The sequence below is a fragment of the Phyllostomus discolor genome, chromosome 9 (genome assembly GCF_004126475.2).
Source record: "Phyllostomus discolor isolate MPI-MPIP mPhyDis1 chromosome 9, mPhyDis1.pri.v3, whole genome shotgun sequence".
NCBI lineage: Eukaryota > Metazoa > Chordata > Mammalia > Chiroptera > Phyllostomidae > Phyllostomus > Phyllostomus discolor.
In genome coordinates, this window is record NC_040911.2 from 98,253,055 (window position 1) to 98,278,364 (window position 25,310).

At 46.9% G+C, this 25,310-nt stretch overlaps 2 protein-coding genes across 2 annotated transcripts; one reads left to right on the plus strand and one right to left on the minus strand.

Moving 5' to 3' along the window:
- Positions 1–3,199: 3,199 nt before the first annotated feature.
- DPM1 (dolichyl-phosphate mannosyltransferase subunit 1, catalytic) lies at positions 3,200–21,933 on the minus strand. Its single transcript, XM_028524025.2, has 9 exons — positions 21,672–21,933; positions 18,845–18,944; positions 15,366–15,399; positions 13,861–13,937; positions 13,751–13,776; positions 11,156–11,251; positions 8,381–8,449; positions 5,315–5,429; positions 3,200–4,239 (listed from the first exon to the last, which is right to left on the minus strand). The coding sequence occupies exons 1-9, from the start codon at positions 21,830–21,832 to the stop codon at positions 4,135–4,137; spliced, it is 783 nt and encodes a 260-aa protein (XP_028379826.1). The 5' UTR covers positions 21,833–21,933; the 3' UTR covers positions 3,200–4,134.
- A 101-nt stretch (positions 21,934–22,034) lies between these two features.
- Positions 22,035–24,522, plus strand: MOCS3 (molybdenum cofactor synthesis 3). The gene has a single exon (XM_028524067.2). It carries the CDS (start codon positions 22,140–22,142, stop codon positions 23,514–23,516), a length of 1,377 nt encoding a protein of 458 aa, XP_028379868.1. The 5' UTR covers positions 22,035–22,139; the 3' UTR covers positions 23,517–24,522.
- Positions 24,523–25,310: the final 788 nt, after the last annotated feature.

The window sequence follows — 25,310 nt, forward strand, 5'->3', positions numbered from 1 at the left end:
GGCTCGGTGGCCTCGGCGGGCTCCGGCTCGCGCCGCGGCCGCGGCTGCTGCCGGGGGGCGCGGCGGGCGCAACAGAGCGGCGGGCGGCGGCGGCGGCGCGAGCAGCTCCCTCCAGTACCCGCGCAGGCGGCGGCGGCAGCGTCGTCGAGCGGTGCAGACAAAGGAGGGGCGGAGGGAGGAGACGGAGGGTGTGGGAGAGGCCGCTTCACCGGCGCGGGCAGGCGGGCGGCGGCGGCCGCGCTCCTCTCGCTCTTCAGCTGCGGGGACCGAGAGAGGGAGCTGTGCCTGAGACGCCAAAATCCCCCTTAGCGCTGCCCGCGGGAGGGGGAGGGGGCACAAGATGGCGGCGGCCAGTGGGGGGCGGGAGTTCAGCTCATGGATCTCGGCGGGCGGCGGAGGGGAGACCGGGCCGGCGGAGGCTGCGGCGGCAACGGGCGGGGGAGGGGGCTGATCCCGCGTCTCCCCTCAGCAGACAATACAAGCGCCTTAGAGCGAGTCCCTGAACCTGCCCTAGCCAAAATGGCGGCTGAGAAAGAGCGGAAGTGACGTAAGTGCTCATTAGCATAAGAGGACTCATTGTCCAGCTAAGTGGAGGGGGGGGCTCAATACCCCTTCCCCATATGTCCCCCCAGGGACAACTCTGATATTCCCACTTGTGCTTGCACCTAACTTTTTCTTAGGGAGGGTGGCACCAGCATCCCCGACCCCGCCTAAGGAAAATTATATAATCCCCACTGAGGGGGAGCTCTCGCGAGAAGCAGGATTTGCCACTGACCCACTAGGAGGCGCCGCGAATAATGGCCGCAGTGCGCTTCCAGGGCCCGTGTGCGCGGAGGGCGCCTTCCACTGGCCGCAGCGCTGGCGGCGGAGGCACATGCAGAGGGCCGTAGCACTCGCTGCACTCAGGTGGCCGTGCTGGGGATCCCTGCGCGGGCCCAGCTGGGCCTGGACTACATCTGGCGGGAGGGGGCGTGTGGGCAGCCCTGCGGCTCCACGTGCTGAGAGGCCCGCGCGCTCACTGGCTGGGCAGCAGCCGGAAGGGCCGGGATACCTGGCCGGTCTTGCCTGACACCTTCGGTCTTAGGTGAGGTGTGAGGGCCTCGTGCTTCACACACCGACTTGAGATGAGACTCAACCCCGAGGGTGATAACTTCCTAGTGGGGCGGGTTATTCAGCAGACAGGGGCTGTGTTTTACAGAAGGCCGGTGGTTGCCCCTGGACTCGACACTCTTCCAAGGCAGCGATGGCCTCCTCTGTTCGGCCTGGAGAAAACAAGTGGGGTTTGGAAGCCACTGGACTGGTGAAGCCTAAGGATGAGAAGTGATGGTGCCAAAGGACCTCAAAATCCTTAAAAACTACACTCGAGTTGTAGTTCCAGGGGCACGTTGAGCGCTTCCACGATCTGATTGCGTAAGGCAGCACGCGGGCAGACCGCCTTGGTTAGGTTAGCTCAAGCCCAGCCAACATAGCTCAACATTTCAAAACCCCCCCTTAATAGCACACATCTGAGAGGATACCATTGGCTCAGCATACTGAAGAGTGGTACATGCCAATTGTGAACAATTAACCAAGCTTGTTTTCTTCAGATACATTCTGTAAATACACTATCTTTTGCTGTTACTGTAAATTTCAAGGTAACAGTTTCAAACTGTACTTAACATCCCCAAAGAATCTTACCTTAATTGAAAATTATACCAATTGTGGTTACATGTTGCTCAATGTAACCTTCAGTTGGTAGATTTAACAAGGTGTTTTATCCAACAGAGTATTTCTTTAATTTCAGAAACTGCCATCAAGTACACCCTCAAAAGCCAAATCGGTATTTCGAAGGAAAACAATAGTTGGAAAAAGTCGTAAAAGAAAACAAAAAGTGAGAGGATAAAGCATTTGGTGTAGACCAGCGATTTTCAACCAGTGCGGTGCAAGAATTTTAAAAACGTGCAATATCTAACTATTTAGTTAGGGGCATGCGTTCCCCTTAGATTGTAAAAAAAAAAAAAAAAATGACAACAGCCAAAACAACAACAGCCACCTGGTGTGAATGAATCAAAATTATACCTTTTTTTTTTGGTCAGAGCAGCAAAAAATATATTTTTTTGGTGTGCCACAGAAATTCAGTAATCAGTTTATGTATACCACGAGATGAAAAAAGGTTGAAAATCACTGGTTTAGAGAGACAAAGATGACTCAATTACATGTTGCAGAAGACAGGCGAAAGCTAATATGAAGTAAACAAAATAATTTTATCTTAAGTGTAGATTCCCTTAGATATACTTAGATTTCACGCAGTGATAATACAAAGGGAGAACATCTGGATTTCATCCTTGGCCTCATTTACAAAGTAAAAAGGGATGCTGGATTCACATGTAAATGATTTTAGTGTGTAAGTCACTGCATTTACTACAAAAATGCATCTAAATAGCTTGGATTCTTTTCTAAATAACTTCCAAATGGCGAAAGTCTTCGCTGCTTAAATACTTTCTTTACTGTAAACTCCAACAGTTTCAGTGTTGTAATGATTGTGGAAATAAAACCCAAGAAAATTAAAAAGGCAAAAGGTATCTGCTCCAGTCGAGGTCTGAGAAGGCAACACGAGTGGGTTCTGAGGTGGTCGCTTCGTCTCTGCATAGACTTGACGATGAAAACAATTCAGGTTTACATGAAAAAGAATATTCTAAACACTTTTTAAAAAGGGTGTTATATTTCTGTGATGTTAGCTTAAAACTAATTTCATACCCCACAGCGATGAATGTTGCAGCCACTGAGAGGACGGGAGAAGTCGCTTCCCGGAGGAAGGCGGGCCCCCGGTGGGCCGCCACACAGCCCTGTGTACAAGGGAGGCTCGTAGTGGAGGCCCGTTTAGTAACGTGTCCTGTGGACTCAGTTATGGGAATAGGCAATGTTCAAAATGCCATCCAAGGTTTAATACTCTGGTAACATTTCTGGGAGGATCTGCTAGAAGCAGAAATGGAAAGATCAGACTTGACGTCTTCCTGACTTGAGCAACCCAGTCAAGCCAGGAACACGTAACGATCAGGAATACTGTTCACTAAATGGTTAGTGAGTAACTTAGGGACGCCTCTTCCTTTTACTCGTGAAGGAAAGTTAACTTGATCTGAAGCTTATATATGCTCATATGTCTTACGCCACATTTTTAAAGATACATGATCCAAAAGCTTTGTTATAGTTAGAAATTGATTTTTTTTTAAATACCTACTTTAACAAAAGTAAACAATGTTTGCACTGGCTTGACCGAACAACTTGCATTTTAACTATCAAGAACACTTTTCTGGACAGAGAGAAAAGCTATAGGAAAGGAATTTTTATTTTATTTTATTAGTAAAGATATATGTGTTGTTCAGGATCCTGAAATAATACGAAAAGAAGTATTTTGAGAAAAAAGTATTTATGTCGTCTGTAAGGTGTTTAAGAACGGCTGTGACAGCCACATTGGCTTCCATGGCGGCACTTGTCCTGCTGACAGCAGTCGCTGTGCGGGAGGCGGGCAGCTGTGTGGCCACTGCTGTCCCGGTGCCCCCAAGTCAGGCAGCGTTTTAAGTAGACTCGTTTGGACAGAGGAACTGCTCCATCAGTTCAAGAGCTGCACAGCACCAAACTCTGAAATGGCGCTTTAAATGTATTGTTTTACCTGATTTAAGAATAGGAGATACCTTTTTAAACAAAGGGCAAAGGTATGTATTTCTTTTTCACTTCATATAGGAACAGTCATATGTATTTCATGATTATATTTAGCATTCCTCTTCTGACATCTATTAGGTACAAAGAGCTTTAAGTTCAGTTTTTACAGAGAGTATTTCACAGTTTTCCTCATGTGAGAAACTGCACTCAAACACTCTAATGGAAAAGCGGCAATGTTTTATGCAAAACCCCATGTGGGTTTATTTATAGGTCTTACTTAATACAGCAGAATGTTACAGAAAATTGAGAACACTGCTCATTTCTCTAATTTAATTTGACATACAAAATGGAATTTCTTCAGAAAAAAAGATTTGCGTGAAATTTACCTTACCTATGATTTATGCTCTAAGAGTACATTTCATAAAAATCAGCAACCAGGCTTCCTTTACTTTTAACTTGAAATGAACACGATAAATGTAAATGAATAACTTTCTTTTACGTAGTAGCAAAAAGAGTCAATAATCCTTTCAAGAAAGAGACTATTTCATTTCCTCCCAACTTGGATTCGCCGTAAACACGATCCACAAATGATATCGGAACCTATTAATAGTTAAAAAAATATACATTAAGTTAGTCTTCAAAAACATTAAAAAGGAAGCATAGCACGCATATAAAAATTACTAATACCATAGAAACGAGATTAGTTCTGTGACAGCAGTCCCTTCAGATGGAAGCAATTCCTTCATTCCTTACGGCGTGTGTGCACCTCCAAGTCTTTACAATTAAACAAGCAGTTTGTTGTTCAGAAGTGGGCTATCCATATAAACAAATCGACAACTGTTTGAAAAGCATTGATCCCGCATATTAAGTTGGTTTACTCGAGTTTCAGACTGCATTTCAAGGAAAAATTATACTCCAAAAGTAAAAAGGCCTTTCACTTAATTTTTTCACGGGTCTGTCAAATGTAGCTACTTCTTGTTCTGAGCAGGAGTCTCAGTGTTAAACAGGGAAGAGTCTCCCCAAGAGTTCACGAGCTGGCTGTGAACACTACAGACCGCACCCCACCCAGGATCCCTGGCTTTTCATCTACTCACAGGACATGGGCTACTCATTCATTTTCAAGTTTGGTGGCTGTGGGCTATGGCAAGAGGAAAAGCAGGAAACAGACTCATCCCCGAATGCTGAGTGGTCAGAAGGACAAGGATGGAGAACATACCAGTAACTCTTAAGTATTTTAAAGGGAATGCTGCCTTCAGTTAATGTTTGTGTGGTTTTTCTTTTTTAAGATTTTTATCTATTTTTAGAGAGAGGAGCAGGGAGGGAGAGAACCATCCATGTGTGGTTGCCCCTCGAGTGCCCCCTAGTGGGGACCTGGCCCGCAACCCAGGCATGTGCCCTAACTGGGAATTGAACTGACCCTTTGGTTTGCAGACTGGCCGCCCTCAGTCCACTGAGCCATCCAGCCAGGGCTAATGTTTTAAATCTTGGTGGGTCAAATGTATTAATGTGAAAGGGATGTGAATTTTCACCCGTTAGTGCATGGGCATTCTAAAAAGCTCAAAGCCTTTCCCATTTATTTGGTACTTATCAAAACTAAACCTTGTATTGTAAAAAACCTAAACCTTATTATTTCTTTACGAGGAATACACACACCATTACAACCTCAGCTGCATACCTCGCCAACAGAGTAATTCAGCTGTCTGGCCCGGACAATCATTTCCATCTGGAAGACGTAGCCTTTAGAAACGCATTTTTCTATCAATTTCTGTAGAACTTCTTTTCGGTATAACCTGTATAAAATTAAAAAATATATATAAACTCCTGGATAAATATACTTGTCTGCATGTATCCTGACCTTTCAAAAAGTTCACTGGTATTTCTAAAACCTAAAACTTTCGCTAGCCATCTGTATATAGAAAAGTTCTCACAGTTGATTTTACATTTGTCTTGAACCAGAAAGGTCATGAAGTATTTTATAAACAATTATAAAATGAATTCTTAGTATTTAAAAAGACATATATTTTATTTATTTATTTTTAGAGGGGGGAAAGGAGGGAGAGAGGGAGACATCCATGTGTGGCTGCCTCTCACACGCCCCCTACTGGGGGCATGGCCAGAGACCCAGCCGTGTGCCCTGACTGGCAACTGAAAGGCAACCCTTTTATTCACGGACTGGCACTCTCTGTCCACTGAGCCACACCAGTGGGGGCAAATTCTTAGTAATTTTTTACAGAACTATTTTCCTACCACACTACCAGAAATTATAAAAATATAATAACGTGAATCACTCAAAGCAGAAGCACTTACTGTTTTTACTTTTTAAATTTTCTTAAAATTTATTTCTAAAGTTGAAAGAGTAGAAATGGTTCCAAATATTGGAACAACAGAGTTGATAGGCAATGAAACAACAACATAAACTAGATGACAAGGCGAACCTAGTAATTAACAAGCACTTCCTCATAAATATGTATGACAGGCATCTTTTCCTGCAGATCCACTGAATAAATTCCCTGGGGCACACTAGCCCCCACAGGACGACCTTGGGTAAGCTAGGTTAAGAGGGGAACCAGGCATCACAGGATTCGGGCAGTCCTGGTGGGCACAGCTGTCGCCAACTGATGTCGCAGTTAGGCACTTACAGCGGGCGGATGAATGAATGAATGTGCAGGCTACCTCCAGGCAGGCTGCAGGCCAGCACAAAGCTCGTGGGATTTTCAAAAGAAGCCCGGGGCTGGTAAGTCCCATGAGCGAACCCAACGGCTTTCTGGAGGAGCTCCCTGTTTGCAGTCACTGGGGTGAATGAACACACCCTTCTCCCCACCCCCCAAACGGTCTCAGTGAGAAGGCAGGCAGCAATTTCTCTGGGTCTTTTTGGAGCAAGTCGGGAGAGGCAGTTTGGCCTATGTTCTCTCCTAGTTAAAGGCCACCTGGATTTGCAATGCCCAAGGCAGGGAGGGGCGCTTAACCTCGGGCTGCAGTCTTTCTGAGTTTCCACTCATTTTGTAAAAGGCACAGGGCCCCTAAATACTAGGAATCTAATGACAATGAACAAACTTTAATTGGAAGTTGAACTTTAATAAAGTCACTACTCTTACTTAGGAAGAGACAATGAACTATTTAAAAGCAGTGAATTGATGGGCTCACTTGTGCGTGTACACGTGTCTGCTCTGGCATTTGCAGAGAATACACCCCATCGCCGCTCTCCCTGAAAGGCCGCCGGAGCTCCAGGCCACCCCTTGTCCTCACCCCTGCCTCCGACCCCTCCGTGGGTCTGGGGGCAGTGCAGCCCCGCCCCCTTCCTCTCTGCTGTGCCCTTCCAAACAGCAGAGTCCCCATGTGCTGCCGCCGCACCTATTTCATGCAGCTGCATGTCTCATCTCCTCAGAACGTGTCAACTCTGTGAGGACAGTGACTTTGAAACGAATCACCCTTCAGCTTTTCGGAAGGCACCTGCAGAGCTTTCAACAGGGGAAGCAGGCCGAAAAACAAAGTCCCTGCAGCCACCACCCTCGCAGCCACCCCGGGTCTTCCTTCAGGGTCCCCACGCCTGTGGCCGCCCTGTCGGCACAGAGACTCCGTAAGTGCCGCCGCTCCTCACGGTCGCCGCACAGCCACCAGCGGCCTCCATTGGATGGCACACTCTCCTCTCCCTTGAGGTGTGGAACCAAAGGGACACACTCTCGGGCTCCACCTGTCTTTCGTAACCCAAGTTCTGCTCCCTAACCCCTGTACGTTTCAATCCTGGGCAGGCTTCGTTTTCGTTATTTACCCTCTCATCTGTGATGGCTCCTCTCTCCGTTTTGGGGGCGGGCGGTGGGGAATCGGGGGCAGTTGTCCTGGGCTCATAACCATTTTTATTTTACCAATTAAGGACACAAAAAAGAAGTGTTCACTTCTGACCCCCTCGGCCTCACTGTCCCTAGCTGACGCCCTAGACTCACAGCGATGCTGCGGGCGCCCGTTCCCTCCCACAGCCGGCTCCCAGCTGTCTGCATGCGTGCCAACGGAGGGTCGAAAATCAACATTGTTTAATGGAAAAAGTAAATATCAAGCAATATAAATTATTAACTAATGCATGGAGTTTGGGTCTTAAAAGAAAATAAACAGGCATCTTATAGTCTCAGAGATTTTTTAAAAATCTGGCAGGCTTTAATCTCCTGGCACAGTCACATAAAACAGTTCCTCTCCGGTAGTAAGCCTAGAATTAGACACATACATACCTGCTGCACCCAGCCCCCCCCCACCCATAAACAAGAACAACACACCCAAGGGACCCAGCAGGAGGCTTTGCGCCAATCACCTAAGAATTTCTACAGAACACACGTGGAGAACAAGGTGACCCAAAGGCTCCACAGAAACAGGATAGATTTCAAATTTCCCTGGGACCCATGCGGTAAATGTCCGTGGGACGGCAGAAGCCCCTGGAGGCGGCGGCGGCCTCCGGAGCGCAGCGCAGCGACAGAAGCGTCGGGAGGGAGCAGGGGGCTGAACATCAACACTGACGGATACAAGCACCCTGACCTGGGCCCCGCCTTTGCTGCTCTTTAAAATGAAAAAAAGCACAATTTTTTGGTGAAGATGCTTATTAGCAGCTTCTAAGGAACTTCAGCCTTTTTAGTGTTTCAGAACAAGAACAGGGTTGGAACGAAAAGCATTTCTTTAAAATAAGCCATCGTAAAGCAAGAAATTTAGGCAAGCAGTTATAAATAGTAGAAATATAAAATTACGGTTTTCACTGTACCTGAAACTTCCTGTTAAATCAGATGCTCCGGGTCTCAGCAAAATCTGAGTTATGAAATTGGCCCCGCGGCTGTCAAATAAAGCAATCAGATTTTCGTTACGAAATAGTCCCTAAGCAAGAGAAACACATCCAGGAGCAGAGTACTAAAAACGCTACACCAGTTTCATAAAGAAATGCAACACTGGTTCACACAAATATTAATCTTGCAGAACGAAGAAATCTTTGGTCAGTGAAGAGAGACCTGTCTTAGCCTGCTCGGGCTGCTCCAGCAGAACACCAGACGTGGTGGCTTAACCAGCAGACACGTATTTCTCCCCTTCCTGGAGGCCAGGAAGGCCAAGACACTGACAATCTTCCTCGCTCACTGATGGCTGCCTTCCAGCTGGGCGCCCCTGAGGGGAAGGGTGGGGGGCGAAGCGGGGACTCAAGCTCTGTCTCTTCTTCCAGGAGCACTAAGGCTGCCAGCCCTGCCCCACTCTCGGGACCTCACCCACACCTCACAGCCCCCAACGCCCCGCCTCCGGACACCACCACTCTCAGGGTAAGGTGCTGTAACGGGAACTTTTAGAGTCCCTAACAATGGCCTAGGGCTTGTAAACTCAGCTAAGTATCAGCCAATTACAAGCTACTACGGACTAACAGCCATTATTAACATTTCAAAAAGATGTGACCTGCTCTGGGAAAAGGGACTTTTGCATTGCAGCTGTTTTATTGTGCTCAGACTCAGAAAAGTTCCCTAGGGCAGCCTGGGGAGAAAGTTTCCAAAGTCAAGGTAACCACCAAGGCCCTATGTCTTTTTATATAAACAACATCATCAGGGATATAGTTGGGATAATGGCTAACAAAAACTTTTACCCCTTTAGTTTGCTCCTAAAAGCTACAAAAAAAAAAAATCCCAGGACATTGTTTAACCCCTAAAATGTGTGTAATCAAAGGAATGTGCGTGCACGTGTATGTGAGTGTGTGGGTGTGTGTATATGTGTGCATTTGTCCGTCTATTTCATGCATTTTTATTTTCTTAAAAAGATTTTATTTTCTTAAAAAGATTTTATTGATTTACTTCTAGAGAGAACAGAAGGGTGGGAGAAAGAGAGGGAGAGAAACATCAGTGTGTGACTGCCTCCCACAGGCCCCCAAGTGGGGGCCCGGCCCGCAACCCAGGCATGTGCCCTGGCTGGGAATCGAACTGGTGACTCTTTGGTTCTCAGGCCAGCATTCAATCCACTGAGCCACAACAGCTGGGGCCATTTAATGTATTTTTAAACCATGGTCTCTTAAATTAAATGAAGAGGCAGGCAGACTTGGGTTTGAATTCTGGTTCTGGGCCGCATGAATGAGACCTTGCACACGCGAGAACATAATCTTTCTCAGGGGCTTATGCAGCAAGCCAGCTCAGACACTAACAACGAATGACAGATACAACTGAGTGACCCACCTAGAAGCTGTCAACAGTCTCTGGCTGGAATGCCCTAATTTTCAATGACAGCTGTAATGCCCAGATGCAGACAGGCCTGAGAGACACCCTGGGTCTCAACCTTGTAGGAAGGAATGGCCCGGAAGCCTCGGCCCCGCCTCTGCAGAGCCACTCCAACCGTCCGCACTTCGAGTGTGCACTGCGAGTGTGCGAGTGTGCGTGGGAGACGGAGGGCGCACGGGGAGCAGTTACGTGCGATTTCCTCCCCACGGGACCCCAGTGTTCCGCAGGACTGAAAGCCACTGCTGTGCCCAGCCCCTTCATTCCTCTGAAGACCGAGGCACTTAGGTGTTTTTAGTGACTTGCCCGAGGTTCACGGTTAAGAGGAAAAACTGAGATCAACAGAATCTTCAACAGGAATGGAATGTGACAAAAATACTAATGGCTAAGACGTCACTGTGGGTCTTCTACTCTGTTTCTCCACCCCTGGCCGTGGACTTGCTTTGACTTAGAATTAGCACCGTCAGACCCGGAACCCAGGACTGTACGCTGCTGCCCTTACGGCGCCACCTGAAGAAGCTGGCCTCGCTTTGCAGAAGGCGAGGAGCCAAATGCAGAACCCGGATGCCCCAGCTGCCCAACCAGCACCGACTGCTGGACGAATGAGGACATCGTGGGCCTCCGGCACAGCTGGTTCTCCAGCTGAGGGAGCCCAGGGCGGGCCAGCAGAACCACCAGCCACCTCCCAGGGCCAGGGGCAATAGTGAGTAGTTTTACTTAAGTCACTAAGCCTTGGGGTGGTTTGTTACTCAGCAACAGAAAACTGAAACTGCAGATTTATTTCTATTTTTATGACGAGGAAAGGAAAGCTTAGAAAAGGTACAACGTGCAAAATGACACAGATAATCAAGTGAATCAATCAGGATTTTAACCCTCTGACCCCAAAGCCTCACTACTTTATGCTGCTTAGAAAACAGTTGAAATCATAAAGTGTCTTATTTACTTAAAAATAATTAAAAATGTACATGGGGAAAACTACCCATACAATGCCAAAATATAGATGAATAAATAGCTCACTTAAAATCAAAGCTGAAGGTCCAATACAATAAATTTGTGCTCAATCACACCATTTTTACCACAGGTTCAAAACTTTATGCTGATTTTTCCTTAATGAAATAAAATACCGTAATCATAGGAAAAATTGTAGGTAAGAAGCTGTGTGGAAATATTTACTGGATATTGTACTCTGATCCCACAAATCCCAAGGCAGCATGGTAATTGAACCTGAATACCCGTTTTAAACGTATTTACAGTATAGTAGTTACACTAAAAAAGAGAGAAGTCGTAGCACATGTATATACCTGATTAACTTTCTTTTCAAATCCCAGCCATAAACACCGCCATTTCCCTTGTAGCGAGTTCCAGAGACAATGTCAAAATTACCTTCCTTTTGCTTCCTGTAGAACAAATAAACGAGCTGTTAATCAGAGGCAGCTATTGAGCTTTCAATAGTTATTTTCAAGAGCCACACAAATGAGACTTCTAAGACTTATACCTAGAAAATAAAAATGCCAAGAAAACAGATGAACTATGCTACTGAAAGATCTTTCAAAGCAAAGCTCAAACCCAACTGTGTTTTTCTGTATTAGTATTTAGAATGGTACATCTGCTGGCCGCACCATGTGAAACCACCCTCAAACGTAGTGCTGCGATTCAATTCCCCTATCCCCATGCATTCTCTTCTGGCCCCTTGGAGTAAACAATGCCAAAACAGCCTGGTAACCTCCTAGACCTTTCTCGTTGTTTATTAAAAAATAACTAAAAAAATGAACACACCTCTAGGGTTTTAGGTTGGTTTTACAAAATTGGAATCCAAAAACAGTACATTTTTAGCTTGCTTTCTGTCAGTAAACAATACACATCATAGAATCATGGATATATATCCCTAGCAGGGGCATCAAATTCATTTTTACTGGGGGCCACATCAGCCTTGTGGTTGCCTTCAAAGGGCCAAAATAATAATGTAACTACTCCTTAACTGTTAAGGAGCTGAAATTACATTCAGCCCTTTGAAGGCAACCCATGAGGCTGATGTGGCCCCTGGTGAGAATGAGTTTGACACCCCTGTCCTACAGGACAACGGAGAATTTCCTTCCTCTTTTTCAAAAGCTGTGGAGATGTTCTGTAGAATACCAGACCCGTGTTCTCCCACGGCTGTTTCTGCGGTGGGCCCCCCACTTCCAGGAACACAGCCCCGGTGAATCGGGGGGCAGCACTCTTATAAATGTGCGTCCTGGTGCTCAGACCATCCATAGGAGAACACGACGGGACATAAAGTGGTCCTAACAGATCGCATCAGAAATTACTTTCTAAAAAGATTTTAGCAACTCACTTCCTCGCACTACTTAAGTGTGCTCATTTTGTACATTCTCGTTGGTGCTGGGTGTACTGCTGGATTTTTTTTTAATTCCTCACCTGAGGATAGGTTTGTTGATTTTCAGAGGGGGTGGGGGAGGTAGAGACAGCAATATGAGAAACATCCATCAGTTGCCTCCTGTGCATACGGGATGATATTAGAAATGATTCCTTTACAGGGGATCGAACCGCAACCTAGGTAAGTGCCCCGACAGGGAGCCAAACCCACAACCTTTTGGTGTACGGGACCATGTTCTAACCACTGAGAAACCTGGCCAGGGTGCTGGATGCTTTTAATTTTGATAAACTAATGGGCCATAATAACGTGCAATTATATTTAATTTGTATTGCTCTGACTACATCCCATGGTGACTATCTTCTCTTGGATTTATTAGCCATTTGGATTCCTTCTACAGATGGCCTGTTTGTATCTCTCCCATTTTCTACTCCACTGGTTCTACTTCCATATCAGGCCAAAGAGGCTTTGTGGACTGGAAATACAAGCAGAGGTGGGATCTCTGAGGTCACTTTATGCAGAGATCACAGACGAGAAATCCTCGGCGTCTAGGGAGCAGGCTGAGGGAACACGGCACGCTGCGTGAGCCGGAAAGCCTGCGCGGGGAGAGCGAGGGCAGAGGCGCCAGGCGAGCTCGGAAAGGGAGGCGGGTGCCCGACCGCACGGCAGTTGCAGGGGCAAAGACAAGCAGCGTGGGTTTTTTCCATGTGTGTTAATGAACTATTCTGAACGGCAGAGTGACGTAATTTGACTTGTTTTTGTATGTTTAGCTTATATTCAGATCAGTTCCCAAATTCTTACTCTGAGAGGTTTTGCGGCCTCTTGGTTTCCTAAGGATATAATTACAGCACCCGCAATACGGTTTTGTATCCTTATCAGTATTTATACTAGACTGTCTACAACACTACTTAAAATCACCATGTGTAATGGTAGCTGGTGTGCCTGTCTCGATGAATTTATTAGAAATGACTCCATGTTTCACCATTTAGCAAAATGTTTGTATTAGGACTGGGTTATCTTTATCATGTTCAAATGGTTTCCTCTATTTCTACTTTAACGTTTTTTTATTGGAAATGGCTAGTGAATTTGATCAAATACCTTTTGGCATCTACAGACCTGATCACACTGCTTTCTTTGTTAATGTGGTAAATTACGTTGATGAGTGCCTGAAGATAACAACTCTGGTGTTTCTGGAATAAACCCTGTTTGGTCATGGGGCTTCACCCTTATGATGCAGGACTTAATTCTGTTTAACGGGAAGTCACCTGCTATCTTTTTATGTCTGGAATAATCTAGATAACAAAGGAATTATCTGTCCCTCAGGGTTCCAAAAATACATCATTTAGTCCCACATCTTAAGTACTTGTGAGTTTGAGATTCAAAGTCTATGTCTTATTTTAGATAGCAAATAAAATAGCATGTTTGTTTTTAATTAGTGAAGAATAAAGAATGAAAATAAGTCCAAAATCAATATAAGATAAATGATTTGAATCAGATATTTTTTCCAAATATTAGAGTTACCTACCTAATGAATTCAGGAATAAATTTTGGCTGAAATTTAGAAAGAATAAACAGTAAGTCAGTAAAACGGACTAAGACAATGATAAATCGCTAATACAGAAACACACTACTCACATGGTGTGAGAGATCAGCATCCATGATGATTATGTAGTTTCCCGTGGCATGCTTCATCCCGTGAATATATGCAGTTCCTGAAAATGAAGATATTGATCTCCATTAGAGAAAATTACTGGAGAAGAAACTGGTAAGCACTGACAAGTATAGTTAGTCTTCTAAAGGTGATCCTGAACTGTAATGAAATGTTTTTTATTCTCAATCGAACACATCTCTTAACTCCATTCTCTGTCCCCCACCCCCCCTTTAGTCCCAGGCACCGTCTTCTGATGACCGCTCCCTACCAAGCGTCCCTCCTCCCGCTCTCCCCATCTCTCCTCCCCCACCCACTCCCACAGACACTACCCACCCTCTCAGTGTCTTCCACGCCGTGGGCAGCCTGGAGCTCGAGCACCCTGCTCTGGCACTGGGGGCCAAAGGCACAGCCATCAGTTATTCATCTCTGCACGCTCCGGCCCCAGCCCCTCAGTGTCGCATTAGCCAGACCGACCTCTTCTGCCTCAGTGTGTTCAGAAGCGACCGTAGCAGCTTTCTGGGAACACTGCAGGCCTATCAGCAATCCCTGGTCACGTCCATGGCCGTGCCCAGATTCCTTCAATCCCAAACCACCTTCTGGACTCGGGCACGCAGAACATCTGACGGGGCCAGCTGACTAAGTATCTGCCGGGGCGGCAGATACTCACATTTTCAGAACTGTGCTTCCCCCGTGCTCCCTGTTTTTCAGTCCAATTACACCAATTCTCAACACGAGCAACTAACAACAGAAATAAGGGCATTTAGATCGTCTCAGAATGGCTGAGCTCATTGGAGATTTTCTTTATGTTTAAAAGCTGGGAAGGCTTTCTTTTTTTAAAAAATAAAGAATACCCTCTTAAGACTTATAACTTGAAGAAATGCTCCGAGGCGGTATGCTGGTCCTGGACGGTTGCCCTCAGACCCCTTCCCTGGCATTTCCCCGCATCGCACGCCCGGCACTTCTTTCCCAGGCTCTCTCGTCAGCTGGCTCCCAAATCGCCACGGGAGGCGGAGGAGGGAGGAGGGGAACGTCTGGGCGGCCTCCCTCTCTTACTCTGCCTCCCCCAGCGCTGACTCAGTATCCTCAGTGGCTCCAGCTCCTGCCAGGTGGCCCAACGCCATCCATCTAGCTCCCTCTGGGCAGCCCGGGTTGGCTCCTTGACCCCAAACCCAACACCTCCCATTGCTGCTCCACCTTGGGGTAACCTCTGAGTAGCCACAGCGCTCCGTGTGGCTTCTCGGCAATCCCCTCACCTGCGTAACCAGAGTCCCTGTGTTAAGTTCTCTACCCTGCGAGGGTTACAGTGGCTTCTGTTTTCCCGAGTGGGCCTTGGCTGATGAGGGCAACTCAAGCTGCTGAGAGGTCATTAAGATCATTAAGAACCATCCCGGGAGGTTACTATTATTTCCGTCCCGCTGCAAACTACAAGAACACTGCACAATCTTACTGAGGCGAAAAGCAGGTGTAAGGGGCGAGAGGTTCTACTCACCTAGTCCCAACTTTTTCTCCCGTGGCCTTAGAAGCTGTAAGAATAAGAAAAAGAACACTTTGATACAAATAGTAAAAAAGTCTATTAAGAATTATTTTTTTATTCATATAAGTGCTGTTCATTTTAACAGAGATATAGCTGTATTTCTTAGACCTTAGAGCAGAGTACACTTAACATTTTTTTGCCAAACTAAAAAAAAAGCATTGAGTAATAAATCGAACAGTTTAACAGCTTTTAAGGGAAAGCAATTTTTTTTCATCCCAACCTCATAATAAAAGCCAAATTTACACACAGAAATTTTTTTGGTGATGTCCAGGAAACTCTGTAAACAATGTTTTTACACTGATTTATCATTTTGAACATTGATGAATGCCCTCCCAGGAAAACTGCGGTCTCACTTATTCTGTACGTTTTTGGAACATTCGGTGGCCCGGGTTGCTTTTCAGCTCCCTCTGTGACTTTAAACGCTGATGTCGCTCTTCCTCCAGCAACTCACCCCAACGCTGTGCTTAGTGACCCCGTCCCCTTCTCTGCCGGCCCAGTGGCGGGAAGGCTGTAAACTCTCTTTTCTTACAGTTTCGTCAACTGCCCAGTCAGTCTCCCTACATTTTTTACTTTATATTATAAACCCTAACTTAGTTGATTTTTCTTTTTATTTGACAACTTTTGAAAAAGTAGAATGCCAAGGCTTTGACTCCGTTGTAAGTTTCTGAGATACAGGGCTCAAGCCGACTCACCACTACCCGAGCGTATCTCGTCCGTCCCCCCGCCCCCCGCCGTGCTAGTGTCTGAGCTGGGTGCCTCAGGCTGCAAACCTCTAAATAAAGCCTTTTCAGTTCCAGTCGCCCAGGATAAGTTTTTTTACTACACGTATGCTGCGCTAGGCCTTGCAGGGAGCGGGGGAACAAATATAGATAAAACATATTCCTGCCGGAGAGCAAGACAGTCCATCGATCACCTGTAATCACAATCCACTGAACAGATCAAACCAGGTGTGTCAGATTTTGTTTGATGTTGTGACAGCTAGTGACAGAATACTGAGCCCATCCGATCTCTGCCCTGAAAAAGCCAATCTTTTAAAGTTCACCTTCCATTTCCCATAACCCTATGTTTCAGCTGGGAAAATTTGTGCTTCAGATAAAAAATACTTTTACTATTTATAAGGTTTAGTATATTCCAAAGTTTACAAACTATAAAGTGCATTGCATACGATAGAGTACTATGGAGCAGTTAAAAGAACGAGGCCGTTTGGAGACAAAAAGTCTCCAAGATATTAGAAAGTAACAGTGGTGCAGAAGGGAGCTCAGCGCTGCTGCCGGGTAGAAACAAGGTGGAGGGCTCGATTCGGCCTGCGGGCCTTGTGTTTGCCACCTGTGCCTTAGAGGTTAGGAGATGCCTGCCTGTGGGGGGAGAAGGAGGAAAATAAGATGGTGTGGGCTGCTCCCTTGAGGGAGAAGGCTTGCACTGGGCACTGAAAAAAAAATGTTTCTAGTTTAAGTGATTCAATGGTCAGCCCTGGCTGGTGTAGCTCAGTGGATTGAGTGCCGGCCTGCGAACCAAAGAGTCGCTGGTTTGATTCCCAGTCAGGGCACATACGTGGGTTGTGGTCCAGGTTCCCAGTAGGGGGCTCATGAGAGGCAACCACATGTTGATGTTTGTGCCTTCCCATCTCTAAAAATAAATAAATAAAAATCTTTAAAAAGATGATTCAAAAGTCATAGAATAATGAATGAATAGGGAATTTCCCTGGTACCACAGGGAAATCACCACAGTAAATGCTAATTTTTTTCTTATTCATTTGAATTTTATTGGGTTGATGGGAAAAATGATGGGGCAAATAAAACAAGTGTTGTTTTAGAATTTGTGAAGGTCAATTGAGGGTACAGTCCCTACCGATCCATCAATCAATTACACCTCAAGACTAAGCTCCTATGACATAAATACTCAAAATGTCGTCAGGCCGACACTCCCAGATGGAACGGCGGCCCCGGCTTCAGAGCACTCTGCAGGTGACCAGTGTGCACCACGGGCCGTGCCCGGAGGCTCTGAAGGAGAAGCCGGGGAACTGTGGCCAAAACCACGGACCATCGCTGGAGTCACGGCTGGAAGGCTGCAAATCCGCTGGCTTCTCACCCCCCCTGTCCTCCCACTCAGCAGGAGGGGCTGGAGAGGGTGGGGGAGTGACCGGTCCGTGAGTCGAGGCTCCGTGCGAGACCGAAGGAGTCCGCGCTGCAGGACAGGCTCACCACGCGGGTGCCAGTAACACAGCTCCTTAACTCTTCCCGCCCACCAAGATCTCCTCCCACAAAACAAATTAATTTACCAATCAAGAATACTGGGACCCACTGACTATTTTTTATGATGCCAAGTGCCATTTCTTGAGATGCAAATATCAACAGAGGTTCTCCAAGAGACTTCTTTATGTCTACGCCCATGGTTCTTTATTGGGAGGAGGGGACATCTGACAAAGTCCCGAGACATTTTTGGCTGCCACTCTGGGAAGGAGGGTAGTGCTGGTCTCTGGTGGCTAGAGACCAGGGCTGATGCCAGGTATCCTACGACACACAGAACAGCCCCTCAGAGCAAGGAACGCTGGGCCCCAAACGTCAGCGGTGCCAAGGCTGAGAACCTCTGGTCTACATGAGTTACAGTGCCCCGTGCCTCGAATGTGTTTTCTAATTAAACACGGACTTAATTGTATGCTTGGGCCCAAGAATTATCCAAAGTCAAGCTCACTAGTATTCTCAAACATATTAAAATCCAAGCTAGTGACTAAAAAGTATACACATACACGTGGTCATATATACAAGAAGCCATGCATATATGAAACCATATATATACGGTATAATGGCCCTCTGTGTGCATATATAGTTTCATATATATATATGAAGCCATTATAAAGTGAACACTACATCTGCCTAACTTACTTCCAAAGAAGAAGACGCTTCAAGGTGCAGTGGGAAAATCTAAAGTTTAAGACTCAGAAAGTCAACCTACTCCCACGAGACTATTCTGCGAGTAAAAATAAACATACAAATTTCCAAGTCCTCTGAAAAGCCATTCCTATTCCCCACGAGAACAGCCGCCTTCCTCAGTTACGAGCTTTCACCCGCGGGTGGTACTCGCTCCCGAAAGCACCAGGCCACCTGGAGAAAGGGAGCAGGAAAGGCCGGGACACATGCCACCAACCGTTCTGTTCCCTCCCTTGTCAGTTCAGGATCGTGCTTTAATTGTGTCCTTGCAGAGTCAGTCATAAAAACAGTCCGCCCCCAAACTATTTTGCTGTAGAACTACTGACCCAACATACTGGAAAGAGGTAAAACCTCAAGCATAGCGGAAATGCGTCTGAATCCCAAGTGTCTTAAGTTGCTCTTTGTCTTTGCAGTTTCTGGGCAGACTGGACTTAAGCACGGTTCATCTCTCATCCATCCCCTACAAAAACACAGCTGGCCAGACGGAGAAAGAGTCACGTGACTTACAATTCTGTCCGAACCGTAGATTTTCTCCAGCTGCTCGGCAACGTCCCTCGTTCCATCCGGGCTTCCGTCATCTATGATTATAATCTCATAGTTGATTTCACTACAATAAAAAACAAATGGAATCTGTATTGCTTGACTACAGTACTGTCAAATTAAAACATTAATTTTAAAACTACTAATTCTTAACCAGTAGTGGAAATGTATTTCCATATTAATCACTAAGGAAAACTTCAACTATCAAATACAATGTCAAATATTCAGTACTTCACCTCCAAACTTAGCGTGTTGCTGGAAATGCTATTATAAAGTCCTAAGATGATAAAATACTCTGACGGAAACCATACTTTTCAGTTAAAAAAAAAACAGTGATTTATATATGTAATATACATGATTGGATATCACATAAAGTTCTACTTACTTTGGAAATAGAACTGTGGAACCTTCATATTAATCTTAGTTATACCATTTCAAAAGCATATTTAAAAGACAACTCAAAATGACTGAGAAGCTCTGAGTGATTTATTCTTTTTAATCCCCACATAATTTAAAGAATGTAATCAGGAATAAATCCAACTTAATTTCACCCTTAAAAAACTCCACTGTAGGAGAGTACCATAACCTTTGACCCCACTCTTTCAAACAGTGTACCCAGTATCCCACACTCTCAGATAAAAAGAAACAGCACAGAATTACAAGAATTCAATATGCTTCCAAACTAGCATCTCTCTGCTGTTCTCCGTCTCTTTACGGGACAGTCTCTATTCTACAAACAAGCCAATACTCGGGTGTCCACGAGATCACGGGCATGTCTGCCCCTGCTCCCTGAAAAAAAAAAAACATTCTTTTTGTTAACTTTGCTGGGAAACTTAAGCGGAAAGAAAACGAGGCACAGCCAAACTCTCTCACACACCAACATTCTGTTTCTTCTGGGTCCTGCTTCGGGAAACGTGCAAGGAAGGTGCAACCAGAAAACACGCTCCATTGAAGGCTTAAGAAAGTCAGCCCCAGTCAGCTTGCCGGGAAGCAAAACTCAGCCTATCTGTCCTCTACCAGAAGATATGATGACTTCCGCTTCCCAACTGTGCCTTAAATTTGGGCATGTGCTTTACATGCCAGAGCATGTAAGATGTTGATTCTAGTTGATGTGCTGAAAGCTATACTTCGTAAGCAAGATCACTTCTCTCCCACTTCCAAGCACCCACACCACCTGAGGGTAAGGTGGCTTAAAGGAATCAAGCCGATCAGATATCAATAAGGTAATTTGACTGCATCTGACAAGCAAGTACTCGTTCCTTCATGAAATGTCATTTTGATTTAAAAAAATCCATCCAGACTATTGAAAAATAAACTGCACTACATAACATATATTAAAAATAAAGCAAAAATATTGTATAATCAGAAGATAAACAGGAATGAGGCCAGCTACATGACAATTTCTCTAAGTTGGAAAGAGCTTGTAGAAATCAAAATAAAAAGATAATGTAAAAAGAGATGAATAAAAAATGTGAAGAGCTGTGTATGTCAAGTAGTTACCTCATTAAAAAAAAACAAAACCCAAAACAGCAATGTTTATGATTGCGTAACCACTATGATATAAACCTGAAACTAATACAAAATAATACTGAGTATAAACTGTAAATGAAAAATAAAGTAAAATAATAAAATGATGCAGCTGAAAAAAACCCCAGCAATATTTTTCACCAACCAGCATTTCCAGTGGTGTAAGTTTTCGGATACTCAAGTTCACTGGCTGTGGGGACAGGTACTCTCTGAAGAGTGCTGGGGAGTCATAAGCCGGTACAACTGTTTTTGAGAACAATCTGGCAATAACTATCAACTTCTAGCACACCTCTGTCGATCCAGCAATACCACCGCCAAGACTTCATCCCGATGTGCCAGCAACAGTATGAGTGCTTGTTGCAACATTCACCTAATAGGGGAGCTCTCGCTATGTGTCCAGCACTTGTCAAAATGCTGGAGGCTGTGGTGTGAACAAAGTCCCCGTTCTCACTTGTGAAGCAAAAGTGAAAAAAAAAAAGTCTTTGAAAATAATCTGTGTTCGTTGATATGACCCAGTTAGATAAAATACAACATAGCCATATGGAATATTACTTAGCTTTCAAAATAATTTGCTAAGTTTGTAGGTGCTGATGACATGGAAAGATCTTCAAGATTTCTACAACACAGTCCCACCACTGTAATCATAAAAACAAGCTGCTTTGCACTGACACCAGAATTTACCGAAGTTGTTTTTTTTTTTTTAATCGTATAAACACTTTCAAATTCAAACTGCAAGCCCCAGGTTCTAACGACGACGACATCCCCAGTGATCAGCGAAGCTGCCCTTCCGTCAGCCCAGCAGCAGACACCCAACCTCACGCTTACATAAGCACTGGGCGCCGGGCGGGAGTGCGTGTGCTCGCTCAGACTCCCGGCTGCCGCCGCGGATCCCGACCACCTGGAAGGCAGAGTGAGGTCCGGCTTACAGCCTCGCCCCCGGTGAAAGGGACCAGCCCTTTTGAAAAAGAAAAAAAAAAAGAAAAGAAAAGAAAAAAAAAAAGGCGGTGACAGATGGGAGGGGCAGTGCACAGTAAAGATAAAGGACTGTCTCGCAAAACCCAAGGGCAGCGAGGAGAACCGTGACACGGACTGAATCCCCGAAGTATCCGCCTCGGCGTCCCCCGCAGGGTGGCCCCCTCCCCAAGACTTCCCCAGGCAGCCGCAGATGGGCACCGCAGGGCCGCCTGGCGCAGCCAACTGCCGGCAGGCCACCAGGCCGGGAGGCCAGCTCATCCCTTTCCCCGGGCAGGGCGGCCGGGCATGCTACCTCTCCGAGAAGCTTTTCACCAGCAGCCACACGATGAGCGGCAGGTTCTCGCGCTCGTTGTAGGTGGGCAATAGCACCGAGTACTTGTCCTGTCGCGGGTCGCGCCCCTCCGGCCGCCGCCGAGACTTCGGAGGGGTACGCCGGGCTTCCTTGGAGGCCATGGCGGAACTGCGCGACACGTCGGAAGCGGAATGACGCGACGAGTCGGACAGTGCCAAGTTGGGGACCAGGGGGCGGGCCCGTGTGGTGGAGAGTGCTCGCTCCCCTAAGGCCCTGTGTATAGTTCCGTTGGAGATATCAGATCTTGTGCATCTCTAAAGTTGAACCTACAGGTTGTTCCTGGAAATGGGTATCTATTTTATCACCTCTTCCAAAGCTCCGTAAAATTGTGTAGTTTACTGCGGTTGCTAGGAGACGGTAAACCGGAAGCGGAAATGCCGTTCAAGAGCTCTAGGGAAAGAGGACGTCATGGCTGCCAAGGCGGAGGTCCGGGCTTTGCAGGCTGAAGTTGCCCGGCGGGAGAAGGAACTGAGTTCCCTGAAGCAGAGACTGGCGGCGGCTCTTCTGGCGGAGGAAGAGCCAGAGCGGCCGGCTCCGGTGTCGCCCCTGCCGCCGAAGGCCGCCCTGACCCGAGAGGAGATTCTGCGCTATAGCCGGCAGCTCGTGCTGCCGGAGCTCGGCGTGCAGGGGCAGCTGCGCCTGACCGCCGCGTCCGTGCTAGTCGTGGGCTGCGGTGGGCTCGGCTGCCCGCTGGCGCAGTACCTGGCAGCGGCCGGCGTGGGCCGCCTGGGCCTTGTGGACTACGACGTGGTAGAAATGAGCAACCTGCCGCGCCAGGTGCTGCACGGGGAGGCACTGGCCGGCCAGGCCAAGGTCTTCTCGGCCGCCGCCTCGCTGCGCAGTCTTAATTCGGCCGTGGAGTGCGTGCCGTACGCTCAGGCTCTGACGCCAGCCACGGCTCTGGACCTGGTCCGCCGTTATGACGTGGTGGCTGACTGCTCCGACAACGCGCCCACTCGGTACCTCGTTAATGACGCCTGTGTACTGGCCGGCCGGCCTCTCGTATCCGCCAGCGCCCTGCGCTTCGAGGGCCAGATCACAGTCTATCACTACGACGGAGGGCCTTGCTATCGCTGCGTGTTCCCCCAGCCACCTCCAGCGGACACGGTGACCAACTGCGCAGATGGCGGGGTGCTCGGTGTCGTCACTGGGGTCCTGGGCTGCCTGCAGGCGCTGGAAGTGTTGAAGATCGCGGCGGGCCTGGGCCCCTCTTACAGTGGCCAACTGATGCTCTTCGATGCTCTCAGAGGACGTTTCCGCTGTATTCGGCTGCGGAGCCGCAGGCCCGACTGTGCGGCCTGCGGGGAGCAGCCCACTGTGACTGACCTGCAGGACTATGAAGCCTTCTGTGGCTCCTCGGCCACCGATAAGTGCCGCTCCCTGCAGTTGCTGAGCCCGGAGGAGCGGGTTTCTGTCACCGACTATAAGCGGCTTCTGGATTCTGGGTCACCCCACGTGTTGCTGGACGTCAGGCCTCAAGTGGAAGTGGACATCTGTCGTTTGCCTCATGCCCTGCACATCCCTTTGAAACAGTTGGAACGGAGGGATGCGGAGAGCCTGAGACTCTTAGGGGAAGCGATCCAGAAAGGGAAGCGAGGCACACAGGAAGGGGCAGCGCTCCCCATTTACGTGATTTGCAAACTGGGCAACGAATCCCAGAAGGCCGTGAAGATCCTGCAGACGTTGATGGCAGTCCAAGAGTTAGGCTCCCTGACAGTGCAGGATGTGGTGGGGGGGCTCATGGCCTGGGCCGCCAAAATCGACGGGACATTTCCCCAGTACTGAGGTGGCTGGTAGACTGGTTGGACCTGAGAAGAATGTGAGTTGTCACATTACTTGAAAGACCACGGCGATTTATTGGATGATGTAGTTGTGAACGGATTATAACTCTGTCTCTGCGAGTTGCCTTGTGTTTTCAGCACTTGGAGAGTGGCTTGAACTTGTGAGCTATATTGTAAGGGACAGGATTTTGTGTTTTAATCTGCCAGTCATTTGCCGGTCCTGCTTTTTTTCCACCTCCCCCCATGCAAAAGCTCTGTAAATGGTCTATTTTATGCCTGGGATTAAGTTGTTGTAAACTTAGTCTTACTGAAACGATCACAGATGATACACTTAAGATCAATTTATTGTTTACTAAAGATGTTCTTTGGATCTTATTTCCACTTCAGGTGTTAGAATATGTACTAGAGAAATAAGTGTTATGAGGTACATTGTTTTAATGATCTGGAAAGTAGTTTTATATTAAGTATTGTGAATTCATATCCCAAGTGAAGTACTTAAAGGTTAGCAAGATAAACAAAGCCACTTTCATAGTATGTCAGTTTCTCTTATAAACTGATTTTTTTTTCCTAAAGTTGGCTTCAGGGACCACCTTATGTTGTAGTCATGACATTTTCTAAACTGTGTATTATGGTTTGGCTTGCTTTGGAATCTTCAAGTCCAAGTTCCAACCTTCTGCCCTCCTCCTTCCCTTCCCTATCCAGTCTGTTACAAACAACATTTCCATGAAATGGCAGGTACCCTGCCCAATTTCCAATATCTACAGCAAAATCAAAAGTAAAAATTTGGTATGTATGTAGCAGTGGTTAATTGAAGGGGAAACGCCTTGTCAAAGGGCGCCTCCACTCTGCAGCTGACTTCTGCACTCGGGCTCACCTGCAGCCAGAAACGGCAGACATAAATGTGCAGTCTTTGTATCTGTGGCTACAGATGTGTAAAGAGAGTTAAAAAGCATTGTGGGCCAGACAGAACCTGTACTTACCAGTTTGCAAACACTTTTTCCTCTCCACTATTCACTCTGAAGTTTGGGTCTCCATTTAATTTTTTAATTTTTATTTAAGAGCGTATTTATTTTTAGAGAGAGAAGGGAGGGAGAAAGGGAGAGAAACACGGATCAGTTTCCTTTTGTACCTTCTCCTATGGGCCCCCAACTTAGGCATGTGCCTTGACTGGGAATCGAACTGGCAACCTTAGCCAGTTCTTTGCAGGAGGACACCCAACTAACAGAGCCACCCTGTCCATTTTAAGTAGAGTCACCATGAACAGCCTTTTCCTAGTGCTCGTTGTACTTGCCTAGCTAGGGCCCGCGGTCCTCGGCTCATCTGGCTCTAAGGATTGCAGCCTGGTGGACTCAGGCTTTTGGATGGGAGCATGAGCTAAACTGGCCAGAATTAATGCCAAGTGAAAGCCTGCACTGAATGCACAGAGCTCAGAAATTAAGCGTTAAAACTCTCCCCCTGGGGCCTTATCCTCTTACATCTGGGGATTAAGGCTCAGTCCAGCTGACACGGCATATGGAGAGCCATGTAAAAGACACACAGACCACACAGGGCGCACTTGCCCCTCCGTGCGCTTGAGGCCTGGGGAAGAATGTTCGGCAGCCTCAGGAAGGAAGGCTATTGAATAGCGGCTCACACAGGTCAGCAGAGGTTATGCTTCTCTCCTGTTCTCAGCTTGGGTAGCTGCAGGGCTCCAGCCTCCCCCTCCTTCCTTCCTGTTATCTGCAAATATTTTTTTTGTACTTTGTCATCCCTGGGGGGTGCAGCAGTGAGTAGGGGAGGCACTCTCTTTGCTCCCAAA

What these genes read in the sequence shown, in the direction of transcription:
- DPM1 (XM_028524025.2), bottom strand. Translation starts at nt 21,832, where the DNA reads ATGGCCTCCAAGGAAGCCCGGCGTACCCCTCCGAAGTCTCGGCGGCGG. An exon ending in GTGAAAAGCTTCTCGGAGAG is followed by an intron (nt 18,945 to 21,671) that starts GTAGCATGCCCG and finishes TTTTTATTGTAG; the next exon opens with TGAAATCAACTATGAGATTA. An exon ending in TCTACGGTTCGGACAGAATT is followed by an intron (nt 15,400 to 18,844) that starts GTAAGTCACGTG and finishes TTATTCTTACAG; the next exon opens with CTTCTAAGGCCACGGGAGAA.
- MOCS3 (XM_028524067.2), top strand. Translation starts at nt 22,140, where the DNA reads ATGGCTGCCAAGGCGGAGGTCCGGGCTTTGCAGGCTGAAGTTGCCCGG.